This window comes from Antrostomus carolinensis, unplaced genomic scaffold (genome assembly GCF_000700745.2).
Source record: "Antrostomus carolinensis isolate BGI_N321 unplaced genomic scaffold, ASM70074v2 scaffold6515, whole genome shotgun sequence".
Classification (NCBI taxonomy): domain Eukaryota; kingdom Metazoa; phylum Chordata; class Aves; order Caprimulgiformes; family Caprimulgidae; genus Antrostomus; species Antrostomus carolinensis.
The window spans coordinates 1,139-23,470 of record NW_010315638.1 but is presented as its reverse complement, the minus strand read 5'-3'; the positions used below and the strand labels follow the sequence as shown (position 1 = coordinate 23,470).

At 41.2% G+C, this 22,332-nt stretch overlaps 1 protein-coding gene across 1 annotated transcript in view; it reads right to left on the bottom strand.

Annotated features, from left to right (window-relative positions):
- Nucleotides 1–20,190, bottom strand: part of SLC4A11 (solute carrier family 4 member 11) — a gene marked incomplete at its 5' end in the record, with an annotated part of 33,465 nt that extends 13,275 nt beyond the window's left edge. Inside the window, 8 exons of the mRNA XM_010168002.1 lie at nucleotides 2,057–2,225; nucleotides 3,396–3,502; nucleotides 4,259–4,508; nucleotides 9,234–9,307; nucleotides 9,618–9,750; nucleotides 10,771–10,884; nucleotides 11,642–11,767; nucleotides 20,106–20,190. Coding sequence (XP_010166304.1) covers nucleotides 2,057–2,225; nucleotides 3,396–3,502; nucleotides 4,259–4,508; nucleotides 9,234–9,307; nucleotides 9,618–9,750; nucleotides 10,771–10,884; nucleotides 11,642–11,767; nucleotides 20,106–20,190 — 1,058 coding nt within the window. The remainder of the gene's footprint in view (nucleotides 1–2,056; nucleotides 2,226–3,395; nucleotides 3,503–4,258; nucleotides 4,509–9,233; nucleotides 9,308–9,617; nucleotides 9,751–10,770; nucleotides 10,885–11,641; nucleotides 11,768–20,105) is intronic.
- Nucleotides 20,191–22,332: the final 2,142 nt, after the last annotated feature.

Below are 22,332 nucleotides of genomic sequence, written 5' to 3'. Positions count from 1 at the left end.
AGCTGCTCCAGCCCTCAGATCATCCTCATGGCCTCTTCTGGACTCGTTCTAACTGGTCCAGGTCTTTCTTGTGTTGGGGGCTCCAGAACTGGACAAATCAGTGAGCTGAATTGCTCACTGGAAAGGGAGCACCATTTAGGTGTCTGAATGCCACCCAAGCAAGTTCTGTTCAATACCCAAGAAGAGACTTGGAGCCATCAGAGATGCTCTAGGACATGAGGTGTATGGAGCTAGCAGACACAACCTAGTAGGCACAATCTATGCCTAATATCTGTCTCAAAGAGCAACAGATGCCATTGTTTGGGCAGCAGAAATCTTGGGTGGGGTTCAGTTTTGGAACAATAAGGCTCATCTCACTTGGAAGTGCTCACCTCCATTGACTGAGGAGGCCACGGGGTGACCAGGTCAGGTAGATGTCTACACTGTAATGTCTCTGACGCTGGAAGGTGCTGGCAGGAAGGGTGGGATTGTAAACACGCTTCCTGTGTTGGCTTACACTTTGAAAGCACGGCCCCTTGCTCATGTGCTGCTTTCTCAAAGCAAAGGCATCTCCAGCATCCCCAGGGCTATTGTTTGATTGTCCTATCTGCCCTTTTCAGAGGGCTTTCTATGTACAAAGGTCATGCTTCTAAGAGCAGCATCATTTCAGTCCCCCCTTGGGATACTCTTTGACAGTCTCAGCAGTCTTACAGCACTGTATGGTGTACACCTGCTTTGAGCAATGGACAGGCTCCACTCAGCTTGCCTAGTTCAACACACAAAGATCTAGATACCTTTATCCCGAGTTATCATCACGCTGCCCAATCAGCCCAGTATTCCTTGGACTGTCCCATATTCTTGCTTTGATTATTTTTTAGCAAAGCACACTGGTGTACTTTCAGGCAAGCATCATCTTTTCCCTGATTTTTCTACAGGAGGAAATCACTACATTTGGGAAGACACCAAACAGCATGTTCTCCATTTGGTTGATATAGATGATTGTAGTTTTATTCTGTGATGGTACCACAAAGAGGTGGTGTCAAGTCCTAGTTTTCCTTCTCTAAAAGACTCATGCACCCTGATACCTGATCAGCATAAGCTCAGCCTTGTACAAAGCATTATGAAATAACTCTATGAGGAATTCCAAAGAATATTTTACATTCTTTAAAGACACCCTAGTGGAAAACATCAAAAGTTTAGAAGGAACTTATATTGACATGACCCAGTTACATTACAGACTTATGCAACACTTAAAGAAATATAAGAAGATAAGAGGAAAAAAATCAAGTGGTCAAAGAAAATCAAATTAATATAACTGAATTTGAGCTTGTCTTCTCTCCCCTAATTCAGCATCACTCCAGCTATAACACGGAGAATGCTAATGTACATTATGCAAGGAGAGAACCCTCCCACGCATTACATTAGCAAAAAAAACCCCTCTGAGACATGGTAGTTTCCCTGGAAAAGTCATACACATTCATTCTTGATATCACATCTGATTGCAGTTGGCACAGAAACATCAGAAGGAATATTTTAATAGCGCAACATCTCGACTCAAGTTTGCACATAAATCAGACCTATCAGACATAGTGTTTTAATTCCACCTTTTCAATTGGAGACTAACAGCTCCAAACACTTTTTTCTGATTCTCAACTGCAGCATATCATTCTAGGACATTTGTTCAGGTCATTGACTTTTCACTTGCAAAAAAATTCTCTGTACTGCAAGAGCACTGCAAGTGTCCACCTGGGTCAGACACTCTCTAAATATCCAGAGGTACATCCACAGACCTCAAACCATAGAAAATATCTACATAACATTCACACATGAGCAAAAAAGAAACAGGCTGAGGTGAGGAGCTCATTGATGCTTTGCATTTTTGGCCCATTCCTACAATATCATGTTTTGAGAATAGTGAGGTTAAGCAGTAGGGTTACTTTGATCTGTAACAACAAATGTTCTAAAGAAGATGTCTTGAACATCTTTTCTGATATTCAGACAAGCTTTGGACAAGCAGCGCTGGGAAAAGACTCGGGGGCATCCCTCCACAGAGGAAGAGAAGTACCAAAAGTATTACCTGTTCTCCGGGGCATTTGTGAGTGATGCCACAATGTTCTGCTCGATGAAGAAGAGCATTGATAGGAGGAACCCCAGTCCCATGGCACTCATCACTGACCCAATGGAGAGGGACTGGACTGGGGCCAGCACGAACAAGCTCTCAGATGGGTTGTAGTTAAATTTGGACACTGGAAAGAGGAGGAGAATGATGTTAAGAGGCACCTTCTTGTCCAACCACCCACATGGACTCAACTGATGTTTTACCCACACCAAAAACTATGGGGAACCAACACAGCAAACCAGGCGTGACGCTCTGGTATGTGGGAGCTAGAAAGACATAGCAGATGGGCTCATCTGGCTGTTTTAGTTTATTTTTTTCCTCCATCCTCTTAGAACTTGGCTGCCATCCTGATTTGACAGCTTACTGCTAGTTCTAGTGAGGCATTACGTATATTCGAGCAAAACAAAAGATGGAAGCTTGTTTTCCACAGATGCAAGGCATTTCTAGATTAGAAAACCTTATTTCTAACTAACAGTATACTCCTCCTGCTCATTTAATCAAGTGATAGAAGGGCTCTTAAAACTTCTTCATATCCAACCAGCTGTGCAAGGCATTTAAGTAGAAAATGTCCCTACTTTCCTGCCATTGAGAGAAATCCATGACTAGGGATAAATCACACATGGCCACATATTATTTTACAGTCCAAGTGGATGGAATGGCCATCACAGAAAAAAAAGTCATTTCTTATTTGTTTCCATACATTTCCTCACATCATCCACTCGCGTCACCACAGGACAATGCAATTCCTGTCCCCATTATCGCTTCCTGATATGGAAAAGCTGATCTATTTGGCCAATGAATGGTGTCTCATTTTTAGATTTCCTTGTGTAACTTAGAACTGCCCAGATGCTCTGCACCATTTCACCTAAATTAGGAAAACGTAAACTGGAGACAAAGAGGACAGACTGGGATCATCAACTCTACGTCTGTATGACTGGCAACAACCCTTCCTGCCCACTAATTACTCTGCCCTTTGTTCTTGGCCAGAAATTGTTGATCCTCTTTATTGTAAAAGATACATATTTTAAATTACATTGAAATGAAAAAAAACACTGGAATAATTTATCTAGAGAAAAAGCTTTGGTCAGCCTCATTTGATTCGAGTTTTGATTTAATTAAATCTAATATTGAGGAAATTTGAGCTCCTGGGGTGGTGGGAGGTACACACGGTATTTGTGGAATTATATTGAAGAAGTTTGCTACTTTTTTAGCAAACCCTTCCTAGGATTTAATTTCTCTTTTCCTTCCACCCTAAATAGCTTCCCCTAGTATTCCAGAGAACAAAAATACAACTTACTTTCAATTTCCTTGAAGATATAGGAACCCACAACAGAGAAAGTCAGGACTGAAATCGGTAAGGCACAGTCGGACAGAATTTCACGTACTCTCGCATGTAGATATGGGCTGCAATTTAAAGACAAAACAAAAATTCCATCAACACCACGCTGTAGAGAGAGTCACTCAGTCTAGATAGCATTAAATTTTTAACAAGTGACAATTCAGTCCAATCTTGCAGATATTTGGAGCAGAGAATTAGTCTTTAATTCAGCCCTAAATCTTCTGGAATCTATAGCCTTTGAAGGTTGATGAATGCATGAGCAAAACCCATAAAGAAACAAGAAACTAAGATGCAAGCTAGAAAAAAAGCCCTCCAAGCACCAATTTGTGTCTCGCTTCCACTTTAGTTTAATTGCTTACTCAAGCATTTCAAATTAAGAGCTTTAAAGGGTAATAGGAATAAAACCCAAATTAGAGCTGGGCATTTGATTCCCAAGAGCACACCAAAGGTATATTCCCAGTAGACCTTCCAGTACCATCAAGGATTTTTGTCCCCTCAAAAGGGTTCAATGCCTATTTGGGAGGATTTATAGGAGTTCCAACATGAAATATATGGTTCACCCAAAACTTTCTGAAAAGTCACTTGTGACGCCAAACCAAATACGGAAGGGCATCGTCCAGCGACCGAACATTTTGTTCTGCTGCTAACATTTTCCAGGTGGCCAGCCAAGTTCATCTCTGGCTTTGGCTTCCACTGCCACTAATGCAAGAGTTCCACCTGATTTTTCTGGGTTACAAAATTAAGATCTAAATCATTAGCGACTCCTCAACAGGTAATATGAAATAATCAGTAGTCTGAGCTCTAAGACTGAAGTAACTCACCTTTTCTTAAACTGATAGAGCGTATGACCAAGCCAAAGGGTACCCAACATCAACATGAGACTAAGGACGGCAGTTTCACGTCCATAATGCACATCATGCGTGCCTGTTTGATTCTCTAGGGACATGGATCTGCTCACTGATGAATTCATCAAGAAGGTGGTATTGATGCCGAGGCTTGGAATAGCATCAGTTCGTGCTTTTTCCAAGTAACTGTCTCCTGTGCGCCCATGGTAGTAATATTTCTTAAAAACTGTACAAACAACCAACAGGCAAGCATTAGGATAGGTTTGTGACAATCAAAGCAAGTAAAATAAAGTGGTTTGTTCTTGCTTGATCATGCAATATTAACATTATGCTTCACCAGGCTTATAGCTCTACCCCTCAAAACAGTGAAAAGAAATCAGGAGAGCTGCTGCTTTTATAAAGCCAGTGCTTTACAAATTTATTTTTTCATTTATTTTAACAGGTAAAAGTTAAATTTATCTAAAGCAACATGTTTGAACTGTAAAGACTTCCAGTGCTAATTATTTCCATGATTTTGTTCCTAGCACTGGAGTCATTGCTCTCATGTATATCTATATCTATCTAAAGACACCTACATTCAGCAGCCTTGTAAGCATATTCCATCAGGATCTTTGAAATAATTAAGAGCAGCCAGGCTGCCCAGATCCTTAAGTGGACTACAAAACGTACAATAATTACTTTTCCTCCAAGGTTAACCCAGATTTTTAAAGATAAGTATCATGCAAAACCTTGCAGAACATTTAAATTTACTCTGCAAATTGAAACAAGAGTTAGAGAGCATGTAAAGTAAACCTGTACAAGTGAAACACCCAGTAATACCTCTGGAACCCTTCATAAATATTTTAGGTTAGCTCAAAGGCATTTATAAAAGTAATTAACAATTGTAAATATTAACAATTGTAAATACACTCTTGCTTTTGAGCATTTAGACAGTCGTGTTCTCATTTCTACGGCACTGGTTGTCTCCAAGCAGATAAATGTGGTTTAGGGATGATTTCAGCTCTTTTGGTAACAAGAGCCTGAGGTGCAACAAGGAGCAAATGGAATCAGAAGGTGGGAGTTGGGCTTTGCAGCCTTAATATTCCCATGTTTTGTGGTCAGATGGCAGCACCCACTCTCCTTCATCCCAACAGAAGATAATGGAGGATGGAAACCACCATGTCAGAGCTTTGCAGTCCCTCTACCTTTCTTTGCTTTAGTCAAAATATCCCTTCAAACTCTGCATAGGGAAATTCAGAAGTTTAGGGCAAGACCATCCTCTTTAGGCAAAAATACAACAATTTGAAGCTTAAGCTATAAAGCTCCTCATAACATTTTCCCCCCACCTCCAAATAATAATCATGTTCTTTAAAACCCCAACCATCTCGGCATTTCCATCTGCAGCAGCTACAGGGGAAAAGAAGCAAAACAAACTCCAATTCTAAATATTTGAAAACAAGCAAAACAAACTTTAAACATTCTTACGAAGCACAATTGGTATTCGCAACCACCTTGAATTTGGCCAAAACACAGTTTGCCTTATTGCTGGTTTGGAGCTCACTCCAATGTAAAAATACCCCATGTTTTACTATGCTGCCATTTTAACAGCAGTAATAACCCTTCTTGTACCACCTTGTAAAAGGGACCTGGATATTTGACAAATGGATGGGGTCAGTAGGACCTGAAGGTCGCAGGAGAAGACCGGTTACTTCACATTCCATGAAATGGAATAGAAATGTATATGTAGATCATAGAAGATCTAGATTTAAAGATCATAGAAGGTTTCCAATTCAAGATTTAACTTGTCAATTTTTCTCTCAGCAGCAGCCAGAAATGAGGAGATCAGTGCACTTCTAAAGCATGAGGAAGCTTCCCCCAATAAGGAGCAATCTCATTACAACCTCCATTAGCACTGCGTATTTCTACATCGCGTGCTACGGAAGAAGCTCTGCTATCATTTCCTCCCTCCATCCTCACAGCTGTGTCCAGCCCAGGCAGGACACCCACACCTGCTTTGCAAACAGGTAAACTGAGGCAACCAGATCACTGTTATGACCTGCACACCAACACAGAACAGGTTGTTGGAGGATTTGCAGTTTCCGGCTCTGAACGTTAAAGGACACTTTTTGTCCTAACAAAAATTATTATGGCAGTATTTCCTGGGGATGAGCAGCTGGCCAGGGCTAAAAGCCTGTTCACCATCTCAGCTGACCCTAAGCATTTTTAAGTCCTAGAGACACACACACACTTACTAAGCACATGACAAACCAAGAGCACACACAACCCAGCAACTATGCAGAACTTATTTGCATGCCTCTCTATTTAGATTTCAACTGGAACAAACAAGAAATAATTTACTTTGGGTCTTGTGGATTTTCTTCATTTTCCACACTTGGCTATATTGCAATAATACATTTTGGGCTGAGCACACCTATTGCAATAATATATTTAGGGCTGAGCACATCTTTGGTGCTCTGTGTTCAGTCTGACTATATCTTCCTACACTACCTCTCAGGCTGCAACTCAATTTGCACCCACTTCAAAACTAGGCAGGGTTGCTCCACTCAATCCTGGATATAAGGGGAGAAACTTTGCCTTTATTCTTGTATTTTAGTTAAAGAAATGAGAATGCACCAAGATGTTTAGCCAGATGCCTTCACCCTACACCATGGACTTGCTATAAAGTATTTGATTCCTGCAGATTTATAGTTTGTTTTTATAACAGAGCTGAGTGAATCTTGTTGCCCACATTCAGAGAGAGCAGCAAAGCAGGTGGTGCCCTTGCTGAAACAGAGCCATTCTCCAAATTAGCACGCACTCAAGTTCCCTCCAACAACATTAACTGGCTTTGTTTGCTTCGGCCGGCTCACCGCCGTTTCCTGCAGAGTGCAGATGTCAAGATCAAACAAACACAGCTTTGGTGGTTGGGCCACATGGCAAAAACAAAGTGTCACTGGGATAGTGTGAATGCACATGGCTTGATTCCTCTGTACAGTATCGCATCCCTCCCCCCCTTCTTTCCTGCACATCTACGAGTACCTTGCAAAAAAAATAATAATCAAAAAATCCAGCCTATGAACAGACTGAGGAAAACATATCTGAGTAAGAAGCAGGATGTCCCCTGGCATTCAAGAAGCCCAAAAGTCCCCGTCAGCTGGCTAGCTGTTACTAGGACACATCAAACTGTGTGGTACCAGCTTTCTCTTCCTACTTAACTGCTCAACCAAAGTTCTGAGTGGGAGAATGAAGCAGCAACCATCACCTCCTGCTACAAAACAGGAGCAGAAGAAAGATGAGTGTGCAACCATGAGCTTTACTGATGGTCATGTGTTTAAGTATGACCACTGAGAAGGTTAAGGATAAAGTCTGCTTGTATCAGTATCTGTGTCCTTCTTCATCTGGCTGGACTTGAGGTCCCATCTATTGATGCACTGAACGCTCCCAGATGCAGCTCAAGCCAACATGAGCTTGTCAATGAATGGAGCGTTGGTTTGATTTTATTACCATTGTTCCTATAAACTCAGCCCTTCCCAAGTACAAGGGAGAATGACACTAATTACGCTAATTAACTTCCAGGATCCTCTCCTCTCCCCACTACAATACTCTGAGGTATTACTTGCATATTCCTGGAAGTCTGGCAACCAAGAACAATGGATGCTTTCTGTACCTTTAACCTGTACCTCATTCCCCTGCTATAGGAAATCAGCTCTCTACTGTGAACATTGGCATTTGCTGATTTTTACAGAATATTCTGAAATTGAATATTGAATATGAAATTGAAGCAGTTGAACATTCTGTAGAGGAACACCTTAGTGCCATGGGGAGACTGTTTCATGCTTCCTGAACAGGGCACTAACAGCACACATTAAGCTAAACATCAAGCACCGAGAAAGCAAAGTATTTCAGAACAGTTTTTCCATCATCAAGCTTTGTCTGAGGAGGATATTTGAAAGATGCAGGTGTTCTGCAAAGAAAAAAAAACTCCTCTGATTTCACAATCAAAGCATATGCCCAAGGAGCCAAATTAAGGATTCCCAACAAAGCGAGGCAATATCTCACTTCAAATTGCTTTGCAGTGTCAAACCTGCTCTTTGAAGGTGTTCTCCTTCTGTGCAAGATATCATAATGAGCCAAGATCTTGAAAACAAGGGATGTGCTCAGTGTGGTTAGGTATCTTCTGAAGGATGTCAGGGGATAGCCCAACCTTGGCACTGTTGTACAATAGGTCTTAACGAATAAGGAATGTAGACATGGTCAACTCCTCACTGGGACCAACAGAAAGGTTGCCATTCACATGGCATTGCTGCTAATGTCTTGCACCTTCACAAATACCTTCTGCCAATCCTGATCAGGAGGAAGAGAGGCACCAGAGTGACTTGTTAAATCCCAGGTCTGCTCAGGGAGAACTCACCTAGAACTTAACCCAGACATGGGGAAAGTGGTTGGAAAGGGCAGAATAGCTTCAGGAACACGCTGGAAGGCATTGCAGTCCTTCTGATGCCATTATAGGAGAAGAATCTCTGAGTTCACCTAAGAATGGACAATCTCAATCCATCTTTTGACTCCTCTCCATGTAGCTTTAATAACGTGGCAAGGAAAAAGGTCTAGATGCACTTCATTTAAATTGGGTGGGGTTTTTTTGTTTGTTTTTGTTGTTTGGGGTTTTTTTTGCCAAGACCAAAGAGACTGGTACCAGGGGAAGCCTTTCACAGTAACATTAATACAGTTTCTCCATTTAAGTTAAGACACTAATTCTATCTCAGCTAACTGCAATTGAGCTGACAGAAATTCTGCATATCCAGGCACACTGCTGACACATGGCTACTTTAACCTCACACACTCTTTTTTCCCCCTGAAGACCCTGAATGAACATGAAACAAGCAAACATCATGCATATTTGCAGCCTTGTATGTCCCTTTGACAAGGAAGCAAAGCAGAGATCTGCACTGAAAAACATCATTGCAAGACTTACCTTTAATAATACCTTTGAAGGCATCAAGCACAAACGTGATGGATATAAAAAGTGCAATTATCTCTTCTGTTGACCTGTGGAAAAATCCCAGGAATTAATATAGCCATTAGTAGAGTCTGCATTCAACTCCATTCAAAAGAAAATGAGCATATTCATGCATTTACATGAAAATATACCAATTTTAGTTAGATTCCAACTCAGGAAACAAAACCCAGTGAATCTTTAAAAGCTTCTTTCAAGCTAGAACAATAAGCTGAAATGATACTAGCCTCATCTTGCAAAATACATTTTGCAGCAAGTTTGTAATTAAAGAGCTTGTGGAATGTATAATTTTTCCATTTGCTGAATAATCTGAACACAATATGACTTCTTGAAAATAACTACCTTTTAAAGAGCTTCATCAGAAGACTGAAATTAAAGAGGGAGTACATCACAAGGAAAAAACTGTTCCACAGTCCAATCCAGGCATAGAAAGCACTGAAATCCAAGTTGTAGTCATCACAAATTCCTCGGATGACTGCAAAAATGAAGCATTCACTTGTCAGATTAAACTTTTGTCATTACCACTCTGTGATTCCCAGATGCCTGATAGCAAAAAGAACCAATTTCAAGACTTCACCGCAACACACTAATGGAAGATATGATTAAACCCCCATTCATACACTCTTGGATGAACACTGGATCAACCTAAACTGTTCTCCCCTTTCCCATCCCCTTCCTTCAGTAGAAATGGGGAGAAGCACATGGAAGAATATTCTTCCACACTGCTCAAAGCATCTAGAACTAGATGGAACTAGATGATCTTTAGATCAAAGATCAAAGCACCTAGAACTAGTTGGAACTAGATGATCTTTAAGGTCCCTTCCAATCCTAACCATTCTATGATTCTATGATCTTTCCCAGGGATCAAGGCCACAAAATCAGCCTTTGGAATTTGCTCTCGCTGGCATTTCAGGGTGCTGTTGAGCAAGAGATCTCATACATGCTTTTGCAGTATGTTTACTCAGTCACTGAATTGTAGATAAAACTTAATGTCTTAAACTTTTCAAACTAATCATAGCCCATCTGATTGTTCCTATAGATACAGGAGTTTGCTCTTTTACACCTCTGGCTCAGTAATATCAGCTTGTAGCTGTAACTGGAAAACTATTGATCAACCTTAACAGATCAATAATAAAAAAATAAAAAACCCCTCAATCAACAAAAAAGTCTGTCTCAGGCTCTTATCCTCAAGTTGGTTTAATGCAGCCACATGAGAAAACCATGAGATGAAAGGGATTTCTTCCTTGAAGAAGAAATGCTTATTCTCATGAAATGTTTTTTTTTTTATGAAAGATGATTCCTTTCGAAACCAACTTTAACTAAACCTCAATCAAATTCTTCCCCTCTCCTTCAGCACTGGAAGCAGCCCTTTAAAATTGATTTATTAAACAAATGCAACTAAAGCTCCAACAGTATCGCAAGGTTCTTGTACAAAGTCCCACTCCACTGATTGCAATCACATTGGTCCCCTGATGTAGACATTTAATAGACTCACCATTAATGTAGAGTGCTAAAGGAGCCGTGGTTAGGAGCACAACTAGAGGTTGCCCCGAGAAGAGCGCGTAAAGCAGCCCTCCAATACACTGGCCGACGATTGTCTTCTGCACATCTATGAGTAATTAGAAAGGATGGAAACAAACAAGGTTTTTAACCAACACCTCCCCGACCAAGGAGCATTCACAAGGTGTAGAAGCCAACTGCTAACGCGTAAGAGGGTATAGAGGTGAGACATCAGGAAAGCGAGGAGTAACCCTTTGCCTGCAAACTTGTACCAATAATTTAGGTTGCCACCAGGTTTCTAGATATTGAACTATGGAAGTTGGGTGGGGGGTTTTTTTTGTTCACATTGGGGTTTTTTGTTGTTGTTTTTTTGTTTTGGTTTTTTTTTGTTTTAATATTTTAAACAACTATAAAAATATAACCAGTGTTTGTGAAGGCCTTCAGGGCAAGATTTCAACTAAGAGTCCTATGAATTGTAACAGCAGTATGAACTGCTTCAGGGCTACAAATGGGACAGAACAAAGCATCCTCTGCTATACCAGTGATCTGGATACTGGTAACCAGACTCTGATCAAAAGCACAAGAGTTTGTCGTAGGAAAAATGTGCAGATAACTACAAGGTTATAAAGTGAGCATCATTCAGAAGTATGGTAGCACATAACTATCAGTTCAAGTTAGATGATACTATCCAAAGTTGTGTTCAATTTTTCTAGTCTTCTGAGAAACAGTCATGAACATAACAATTAGAAAAGCCTTCAGTAGTGTTCTATTTATCAAATAAAAACTATCAAAGCGTCCTGTGACCAGAGCTACTCAACCTGAATACATGGAATCCTATAACAGATACACAAAGCTGATAAACTCACCAATAGCTCCTCGGGTATTTTCATCATTGAGTGACCCAAATGCAATGGATGGAAGGAGGCAGGCAAAATACAGAAAGATCATTGTTGTGATGTACTTTCCTATAGCTTTGTTGTTTCCAATAACACCTAGTGTAAACCATAACAAAAATCAGGTTAGTACTGCCCACTTGTAAAGCATTGAAACCCTACTTGCATCAGTCGTATGTACCATTAGTTCTTTTTAATGCTGAAAGGCAAAAGTAGAAGTTCAGTCCACACTTTAAATGTATAGGTAGGTCTTTAACATTTGCTTCTGCACGACCATGCTCTTTTGTTCATCTGGGACCAGAAGCACCAACATGCCACCAGACTGTTTCAACAGACATTTCTGGTATCATCAAAATGGGAAATACTGGAAGACTTTTGTTCAGTTTTGTCAGCCCCAAAAGTTTGGAAAAGGATCAAAGTAGAAACCGTAAGTTCAGGGTTTAGAAGCTCCCCCACTCTCTGGCTTTTTTAATACCAAATTTATAGGTATTCTGGTCTATGCCCCTAACGAGCTTCACGATGATCAGTCATCTTTGCAACTCCTGATGCTTTGGGCAGGAAAACATGAAGCACTTCATTTTTCCCTAGGCAGAAATCTGAGGTTATAGGCTTGAATCAATAATATGCTATGCTGAGCCAATTAGTGCTAGCAGACTTACAAAAACAAATAGCACAAGAGGTCAGGAATGCACACGTTATGAGTTTTGCTTTAAAAAAAAAAAAAGCCCTTCTGAAAGAATTACTTCTTTCTTTTCCATCCACTCACCCCCTCTCATCTCCATCGGAAAAAACATACCAGGTCAAAACAAAAGCAGCCAGATAGAGAATTAAAGTGTCAAAATATGAATTTAAGGGCCTCTGAAGTAGCTTCCCTTTCCTGTTTTCAGGCTGATGTCCATCCCCCGTTAGCTCATACCACACAACAGAAAGGATGAGAGATGACAACGGCTGATATTGCTTGAGGAGGACACAAGTTTTTTTTCCATAGAACAACCTCTTCAGAGAGGATACATCAGAGAGGGCCTTTACAAAGAAAACCTTGAAACAGCCTTCAGCTGACCATCCTTGATGATGTTACTGCTGCGAGACACTTGGACAAGCTTAGAGTCACCCAGTTCCCCTTTCTGGAAGCCTCCTGAGCAGTGAACCACACACAGGCACCTGGCTCCTGAGCTCCCAAATGCCCATGTAAGCTTTTTCTAGCATAAATCCCTTGCTGAGGGAGCTACAAGTCAATGAGATGAATCAGAGAAGAGAGGGCTTTGCAATAGAGGCTGTTGGTGCAACACAGAAAATCTGGACATTGCCACAACAGATTAACTGTATCACTGGAATGGAAAAAAAAAAAAAAATGACTCAATGACTTTAGGATCTTATCTAACATCTGTTTTCTGCACCATTTGTAGTGCAGAGATAAGGACAGAAGGAAGACGCAAAACCCAAAAATCAAAGATGATGTGTAAAGAACAGGCAGCCACACGAATAAAGGATAATTTGTGACGGCCACAGACACGAGAGGAACAGACATAAATAGGACTTCTGATGCTCAGCATCCTCAAAAAAAAAGCACAGGGACTGAAACTTGACAAGAGAAATCTCAAGCATGCAAATATGAGCCTGACCTTCCAGGAGTCATAGGACCAGCTGTTTCAAGGCAGATTCCTTTCAATTTATTGTGAAGATTCAGAAACCACAGACCACATTCCTGACCAGTCTTGGCAACCAAAGGGCCTGAAATTTACTTCTTGGAGATGAAGCTTTCTCATGTGATATCAAGTCTAACAGCTGCACGCTCCTACCTCACACTCTCAAGTGCCCGAGACCTTTAGAGAAGAGGAAAGACCTGGCAGGGCAAACAGTGGACTGAGTGGTAGTTTTATAAATAGAGACGGTCACAGCCTTGTTCAGACGATTTTATGCTGCTGCACAATACCACTTTTTTTGGACAAAGGAGTCTTTCCAACATAAAGGTCTTTTCCAACCAAAACGATTCTAAGATCATCAAGTCCAACTGTAAACCCAATACTGCTAAGTCCACCTCTAAACCATGTCCCTAAGTCCACCTCATCTACACATCTTTCAAATACCTCCAGGGATGGTCACTCCACCACTTCCCTGGGCAGCCTGTTCCAATGCTTGACCACCCTTTTGGTGAACAAGTTTTGCCTTATATCCAACCTAAACCTCCTCTGGCGCAACTTGAGGCCATTTCTTCTTGTCCTAAACATGTCCTAACATGAAAGGTCAGAGGCAACAATGCCTGAAAGCTTTGAAATAATTCATAAGACAACAGGCATCCAGGACTAGAGAATCAACTAATATTAAAAAAGCTCATTTGCTGAGCAGAGAAAACTACATAAATGATGAGGTGCTTTCAAAAAAAAAAAAAAAGAACAAAACAAAAGCTTTCAGGTAGATAAACCTTAGTATGAGAGGGCAGAAGGAAGGAAGAAGCCTTGAAGAGCTTCATGCATGGCTTTTAGTTTCAGCTTCAATCCTTGCAAAGCAAGCAGCAGGAGTCCTTGCTGATCATGGAGGTCCTTATGCCACATCATGGCTGGGTCCAAGACTTCCAACACAAAGCTGTACTTTAGTTCATAATCAGCCACGTGAGATCCAAAGAGCAAAGAATCTCTACTGATGGACAGCAAAATTCACTTCATAATGGAGACAATAACTACCTCAGATTAAACATACCCTTTCATAAACATGATTAATCATTCTTTAATTGCAGTTAAAACCATGAGCAAATACTGCCTCCTTGTACAGAACCACTTGAGATAAGCATTAAAATTGAGTGTGAACCACAACTTACCTTTTACCTTTTAAAAGTCAACATCTGGCTAAACATTTCCTGGGTCTATTTGCAACTCAGGGACTGACATGACTTCATTTAAAAGAAGGTGGGCTGCATCATGATGGCATTTCATCTGCAGCAGGCTCATAAAGCTATTGAAAAACGTGTCACTCCCAACTGCATAATGTAAATTTGTGGCAGAAAATAAACTCTCAGCCCAGCTGTGAAATTTGACTACCTGACTATTACAGCAACAATCCCTTGAAATTAAGGTACATCTACACATTGACATGGGAAGCAATTACATTCGTCAACATGACAGTTCTATTTTACCTGCTTGAATTTCTGAAATGTTGTAGTTTTTGGGGGGTTTTTTTAAAGACAAGGTCAGCATTTCAGAGAAAACTACAGCGTTGCTGGCCTCAGTTTGGTTGGTGTTCTGCATCAAGTTAATGACCAAGAGACCAGGACTAGAGTTTCTTAAGTCTACTAATTGTACATTTACTGAATCAAAATTGAGACAGATGGACATTCTATGAAATGTCTGACTATTAATGTTCCTTCCCAATTCTCTGAAATATCCAACACAAAACAAGTTAATTATACTGATCTACAGCATAGCAGCAAGGATGTGTCTATTAAAACCCTGATTTAAAAAAAAAAAACAACAATAATCACCCTCCAACGGTAGGAACACACAGTAAAGATAACTGTTCACAGGTTTTGAGCCATAAAAACCTCCAAGCATTACAAACTTCTGCTAATGTCCTTAAGCTGGGCTTTCACTTATGTTAATAGCTGCTGGACTCTGCCCAATTTTCTGAAGATGAACAGAAGAGGAATCTTCCCTAAAGTCCTGTGAAGAGTAAATCACAGTACAAGTGAGACTAAGAACTTAGCTGGAAAAGGAAATCCACCCTTACTGATTTTGGAGCAGAGAAGCGAAGCATATGCTCAGACTAGAGAAGTATGAAGAAACAAATCAAGGGCTCAGAGGTTTCCCTTCTTCTCTCATTTCTTTCAGCCCATTTCCCCATGAAGCACAAGACTCTTGGCAGGAATCATCCACAGACAAAACAAGATGCTTTTATGCATCTTTAATACATCCCCATCCACCACTGATAGAGAAATGTCAACAGCATCATAGCTGAGAACTCAAGTCATGATGCCCCCAAGTGTCCAAGAGGTCATCTTCAAGTGGCTGTTCAACTTTTACACCAAAGTGATATTTAGTAATGAAGGGCTGCAGAGTGATGCAGGAGCTACCTCAACATCTCACCTAGGGCAGCAGAGACACTGAAGAGAAGGGAAAAAGCCTATCAGCAACCTCTTTTTTTTTTTCCTCCTCCTTCAAGAATGCAATCCTGCCAAGCAGGGTGACCAGTGCAACCAGGTGGGAGAGTCAATGAAGATTTGGCACATACCAAAGCCAACCCACAGTCAACGTTTTAGCAGGTTTAATCTCTGTGCTATCTCACCCAACCAGCAAGACAAAGCTTCCCTCTTCAAATCCCATTTTTCCAGTGCCTTCAAGCCTTCCTTTCTAAGCATGCCTGCGTTATAGGGAGCTTTGGAGATCCCCCTCTTGCAAAACACCACCACCAAATCCTGCCAGCAGATGCACTTGTCTTACTCTCAGGAGCTGGTTAGGGACCCTCTGCAGGACCAAGGACAGGGAGGAATCCACATCTCCAGCTGAACTATCCACTCACCACAGCTGAATGCCAAGGACACAGGTTCAAGGAAAACAGGGGGAAACAATACATCTCAGCTCTCCTCTCTTCCCTTCACCCTCTCTCCTCAAGAGGTGAAAGAATATGGCAGAACACAGCATTGAAATTCACCATAAAAGCCTCAGATTTCTCCTCTGGGCACTCCAGGCACTACATTAATAAGTGTTTATTCCTCTGTGTTGTACCAGAAAATACACAATTTAGAAAAAAAATAAAATATTAAAGAGTAGCAAGTTTAAGGAGTTTCAGGAAACTTGTTTCAGAGTCCAAGAAGAATTCCTTCCTTCATTCAAACCAGCCTCAAAATACATAAATTAAAAAAAAAAAAAAAACAATTAAAAAAATCAGGAAGCTCCTACGGTTCAACTGAGCTGTTTAAAGAGTAATAAATATTGATACACACATGATTTGAGCCTATTTGACAAGATCAGAATGAAGTTCTGTACAAACTTTTTTTTTTTTAAGAAAGTAGAATCCCATAAACAAAGGTTCTAGTTATTCAGAGGAGACAACATGCCAAATTGCGTTAATCCTAATTTCAAAGGAAAATTACAGGTGTTTTTAGGCTCAGTATAATCCAATTGTTCATCTTCAGATGCTCCTGCTGGAAGACACCTATTATAAACCATCCATATCACTAAAGTCCTGGAGCAAAAGTTTAGAAAAACTTCCTTGATCCTTCCACGTTCAGTAAAATGCACAAAACTTCTACAATCCAAAGCAGTCCTAAAGCTGACAAATTCCTAATCTTGAGGGAAAAAGAACAAAAAAAAAAAGAGAAAGATAATTCCTTTCTTTCCTCTCCCAAATCATGATGGTTAAGGATAATTTAATGGCCAGCTTTGTACAGTGTGTGAAGAAGACCAATCCTGCAAAAGTCCCACTGACAAAACATTTGTGGGCCCTACACAAGCCATATATTATCTATCACCCTGTCCTTAATCGACTTATCTGACTAAACTAAAACCCCAGGATGCTTCTCAGAGTGAGGATTTAGAGAATTCAACCATTCAAAAAAATAAAAGGCATCTTTAATTCAGAGCTCTTTGATGATGCACGTGTGGTTATCTGGAGTGCAGATACTTGGATAGCTCAAATCCTCAATGTTCTGGTACACTGCTGCTTTGAGATGGTCCAGGAATTTCACATTCCTGATCACCTTGCAGTCTTGGTGGTTTATGGCACATGCTTTATGCTCCATCTGGTTTTCATTCCATGCAGATCCTTAAAGAATTCACGTCCTAATTTCTGGTTTCGGGGAAGAAATGGCACATACTAATAAATATAGGTTTTAGAAAAATCCTCTTTTCTCCAGGTCTTATTTGAAAGAGCACAAGGGCTCCTAAGGTGGGTACTTCACATTTGAGCTGCAATAGGTCTTGAGTTTCCCTTGGCTCATTTTGCACCTTCCACTCTCCAGAATTGTGTTAATTCACTGACACTTTTTAACATAAATTTGCATTTTATACCTAAACTATTTTTCTGTAATATTTGTAATGTTGGATTCTCACTACAAAAGTATTTCATCACTCAAGGCAGATGCAACCAAGAAAACAATTCTTTCAAGCTAGACAATCCCAGAACCTCATTCAGGCCAAGCCTGATCTGCTGTGTACATCAGTTCATGGAAAGCTTGTGGACGTGGCTATAGCTAGCAGCCCCAGGGCTGAGAGGCAGTATACACAGGTTAATTTGGATACATGCAGAGCCAGAACACAGACCTTGAAATGGATTTCCTAATCTGCTGACAGTCAAAGTTGGCTGCAGCACCATCATATGATGCTTTTATGCCTGTGAACCTGCTGAGCCCAGGATGCTGACAGCCACAGCAGACACCTCTCTATCTTGAGATGCACGTGGGTCCCCACAAGGTGTTTCTGCAGCACTTCCCTTCTGAAGTGCTTCAATATCCCTTTATCATGAAAAGTTAGATTTTTGACAGCCTTACAAAGCAACAGTCAGACATGAAGTGTCCTTAATCCACTCCAGAGGCGTCCAAATCAGGAGCTTAAATCACCTGCCAGACCCAGTGCCAATTATGCAGGACAAATATTTTATCTGTTTTATCAGACTCTTTGCTGCTACCCTGAAAATAATTTCTTGACTGCCTTCCTCCTCAGCATACCCTCAGTCCTCAGAGAACACAGCATTAGCTTCACTTCAAACAGAACCTGCCCTCCTTTCACTCCAGGACTCCTCTCCTAGGAGGACAGGCTGAGAGAGTTGGGGCTGTTCAGCCTGGAGAAGAGAAGGCTCCAGGGAGACCTTCTAGTGGCCTCCCAGAACCTGAAGGGGCTCCAGGAAGGCTGGGGAGGGACTTTGGCCAAGGGCAGGGAGTGAGAGAACAAGGGGTGATGGCTTGAAAGTGGCAGAGGGGAGATGGAGCTGAGATGTGAGGAAGAAATTGTTTGGTGTGAGGGTGGTGAGCCAGTGTCCCAGGTTGGCCAGAGAAGCTGCGGCTGCTCCTCCCTGGGAGTGTTGAACGCCAGGTTGGATGAGGCTTTGAGCAACCTGGTCTAGTGGAAGGTTTCACTGCTGCTGGCAGGGGGGTTGGGACTGGATGATCTTGAAGGTCCCTTCCAACCCAAACCATTCTATGATTCTATGATAAAAAGAGTTTAATCTCAGCAGTTACCTGGAGAAAGCATCCAGCACTCAACCACTGTGCTAAGCCAGCATCTCATCTCATTTTACTCTTCCCAGCAGAGTTGATACCACTAACTTCAGAACCCACCACAGTGGATGAAGCAGTCTCAGAAGACAAAAATGGATCTTTTAGGAAACAGCCACTTGGCAGCTCCCTCAGACTGACACATGACATCTCTTTCACTCAACAGCTGATTGCTCTACTCCTCTGCTGGTGGTGACCATCCTTGTTGAAATGGATTGGAGGACACGCATCCGTAACCTGGCCACACTTGCTCTCAGCGTAAGCTGCTGTGGAAGGTGGCTTTGCACCAGATTATTTGTCTACAAAACAGGGCTCAGGTGAGGATCTGGTGTTCTTATGCCAACTCCAAGGGAGATATCCCTCAGCAGAGGTGAAGGGGAGAAGACTGGGACACTGTGGCTTGAGCTAAGGAGGATTTAACAGCAGGAAGGTTTCTGTCAGAGCTTTAAGATTCTCCCTTCCTACAGTCTACATCTTTATTTTATGCAAACTTTTTTCAGTTTGATACTTGAATACATTCACCAGCTCTCCAATAAGCTGTAAGAAACTGAACATGTTCTGATGTCAGGCTGAAGCTCTGTAAATCACAGTTTGCCCTGAAGACTTTTCACAGCCTTTAAAGATGCTCTGAAAGTGAAAGTTTGAAAGTGAAAAGGGAGAAAGTGACTCTTAAAACTAACAAGGCCATTCTAGGAACTATATAAAGCCCAAAACCTGAGGCTCAGTATAAACATTGGATTGCTGCTGCTGTGATCTGGCTACAGCAGACAAGCTATATCCTGTTTTTAAAAGCACCGAGCTGAAGTTATTGCAGCTCAGATTTTGTTTAGGCATTCTCAACTCCCACAGCATCACCATAATTACTATTGATGCTGGCTTGCAAAGACAGCAGAATGGGCCTATTAGACCAGTGCTGACTAATTAGTTTGCAAGAAGTTGATCTGTGTCTAACCCACGACAACAATCAATCCACTTAATCACCTCATTGCTTAAAAAAATATTAAAATCCCCATCTACACACAGCGAGTATCTTCATCAAAGGCAAACTGCAAGATTCTCATCTGTAGTACACCACGCTGCCTATTCACAGGTTTTGTCAAAATATTCTTTTAAATAAGAGAGTTATTACACATATCAAAGAACACATTCAATGCACACTGTAAACAGGACATCACATCACAAAAAAAAAAAGTATCAAAATCAAGCCAACGCTTTCATAAACATTGGCCAACATACCGTCAGTGAAGTCCAAAGCATACACTGGAAATCTTCGTGCAATGTCATCAGAAATCCCCTTGCCAACATTGAGAAACTCATGCAGCTAAAGAAAGGAAGGAAGTGCTGTGTCAGTTTAAAGGCTCATGTATTGTTAAAGAGATTAACCTCCTTATTCAATACTGATAGGAGCAAAACTGGTCGTTTTCAATAGGGCATTCAAATCAGATTTTGTAATGATAATAAAAATAAACTCTTTGCACTTCAATTTATATCCTTAAAAGCATTGTGAAAGAGAAAATCCCCCAGACCATCCTGTTTTCCACCCTTCCTTCCCTTCTCCCCTCCTCCCATTCATATCTGCATCCCTGCTTTGCAGGTGAGGGAGCTGATGCCTAGCATGGAAGTGACCCACTAAAAACACCCACACAAGGATTAGACCTTTGAGTGCTGAGTAATGTCTGGGTACCACAGGATAAACATCAGCTCAAAGATCATGGAATGGTTTGGGTTGGAAGGGACTTTTCAAAGTCATCTATCCAACGGTTTGGGTTGGAAGGGACTTTTCAAGGTCATTTATCCAACCCCTCATGCAGTGAGCAGTGACATCTTCAACTAGATCAGGTTGCTCAGAGCCCAGTCCAACCTGACCTTGAATGTTTCCAGGGATGGGGCTTCTACCAACTCTCTGGGCAACCTGGGCCAGTGTCTCACCATCCTCATCGTAAAACATTTCTTCCTTAAATCTAGTCTAAGTCTCCCCTCTTTTAGTTTCAAACCATCATCCCTTGTCCTATCACTACAAGCCCTGCTAAAAAGTCTGTCCCCATCTTTCTTACAGGCCCCCTTTCAAGCATTGAAAGGACACAATAAGGTCTCCTTGGAGCCTGGATTTTCCATCCCTCTGATCATTTTTGAGGCCCTCCTCTGGACCTGTTCCAACAGGTCCATGTCTTTTGGATACCTTTTCCACCCCCTCCAGCCAACTTTTTCTTTAGATGCCACCAGGAAAAAACTCTTCCCCCAAATCAACATGAAGCCTCTGCAAGAAGATCCCCAACAAGTGGCATTACCATGGAAAAGACCTCAAATCAATGTAGTAAGGGAACTAAGATTGTCTACACCTCAAACTCCACCAAAAGGGAACAAGCTGAAATAACTTCACATAACCAAACTGTCATTTCTGCTCATTAAAATACAGTAAAATCATTGTGAAAGGATTCCAAAAACCCACCACATTCCCTTTCATTTCTGCTTGGGGGCCTGCAAGGTGCAGTATGATTGTTGATATGATCTGATGCACATCACAGGCAATAAAGAGCTTTTTTAGAAATACATGGCAGCTGCTATTGACTTACAGCCTCCCAATTCTCACAACTCCATCCTTACAGAAAGCACATGGAAAGCATCAGAGGAGGCAACACTTGCAAATGAGGCACCTGTCAGATTTTTTTTTCCCCCCTGTTATCCTCAACTCAAAGTACATGTACTACTCTGAAAATCAAATGCACCTTTATATAGTGTTAATTACCCCAGCTGCCTCATCTAAAACATTTCATATTTTTATTGCAGAACTAGACAGAGAAGGCTCAACCTCTGCTAGGGAGTGTAAAAGGGTGGTGGTGAGAGAATCACACATCCAAAATTTACACCAGTAGACCATTTCACACCAGTATGGACATCTTCCTAACTCTTTGGCTGGTTTTATGTGGAAATAGATAAAAACTACTACTTTAGAAAGGACTTGACACTGCAGTGCTCCTTTAACAGATTATACAGCTTTATCTTTTCTCATGAGACTCACCTGCCTTGCAGTGCCTAGAAGATCAGAGCCATAAATAACACACAACAAGGAAACCTCTCCTTTAGAAGGAATACACTGGGAATAGCAAACACTAGGGTTTGGGGTGCAAAAGATTGCTCAGAGGACCAGCTGCTTTATCAGTGATCATCACATCTCCTATTTCATCTACTTAAGTCAATTCTGTTGCACTTTGCCTTTCCCAATACACCTGTATTTGCTTCAGGACAGTTTCAACTCTCTAACCTGAACAAACAGGATGAAGAGACAGTAGATATCAACATAACATCTGCATTTTAAGCATTTAAAAAAACCAACAAACTATGAGCTTAAACCATATTTGAACATCAAAGCCATATGCACTTGAAAAGCAATTTAATTTTTTTCCCCCCTAGAAAGACATTCCTGAAGGCACAAGTCAGCCAGAGAATCACAATAGTTTTAATG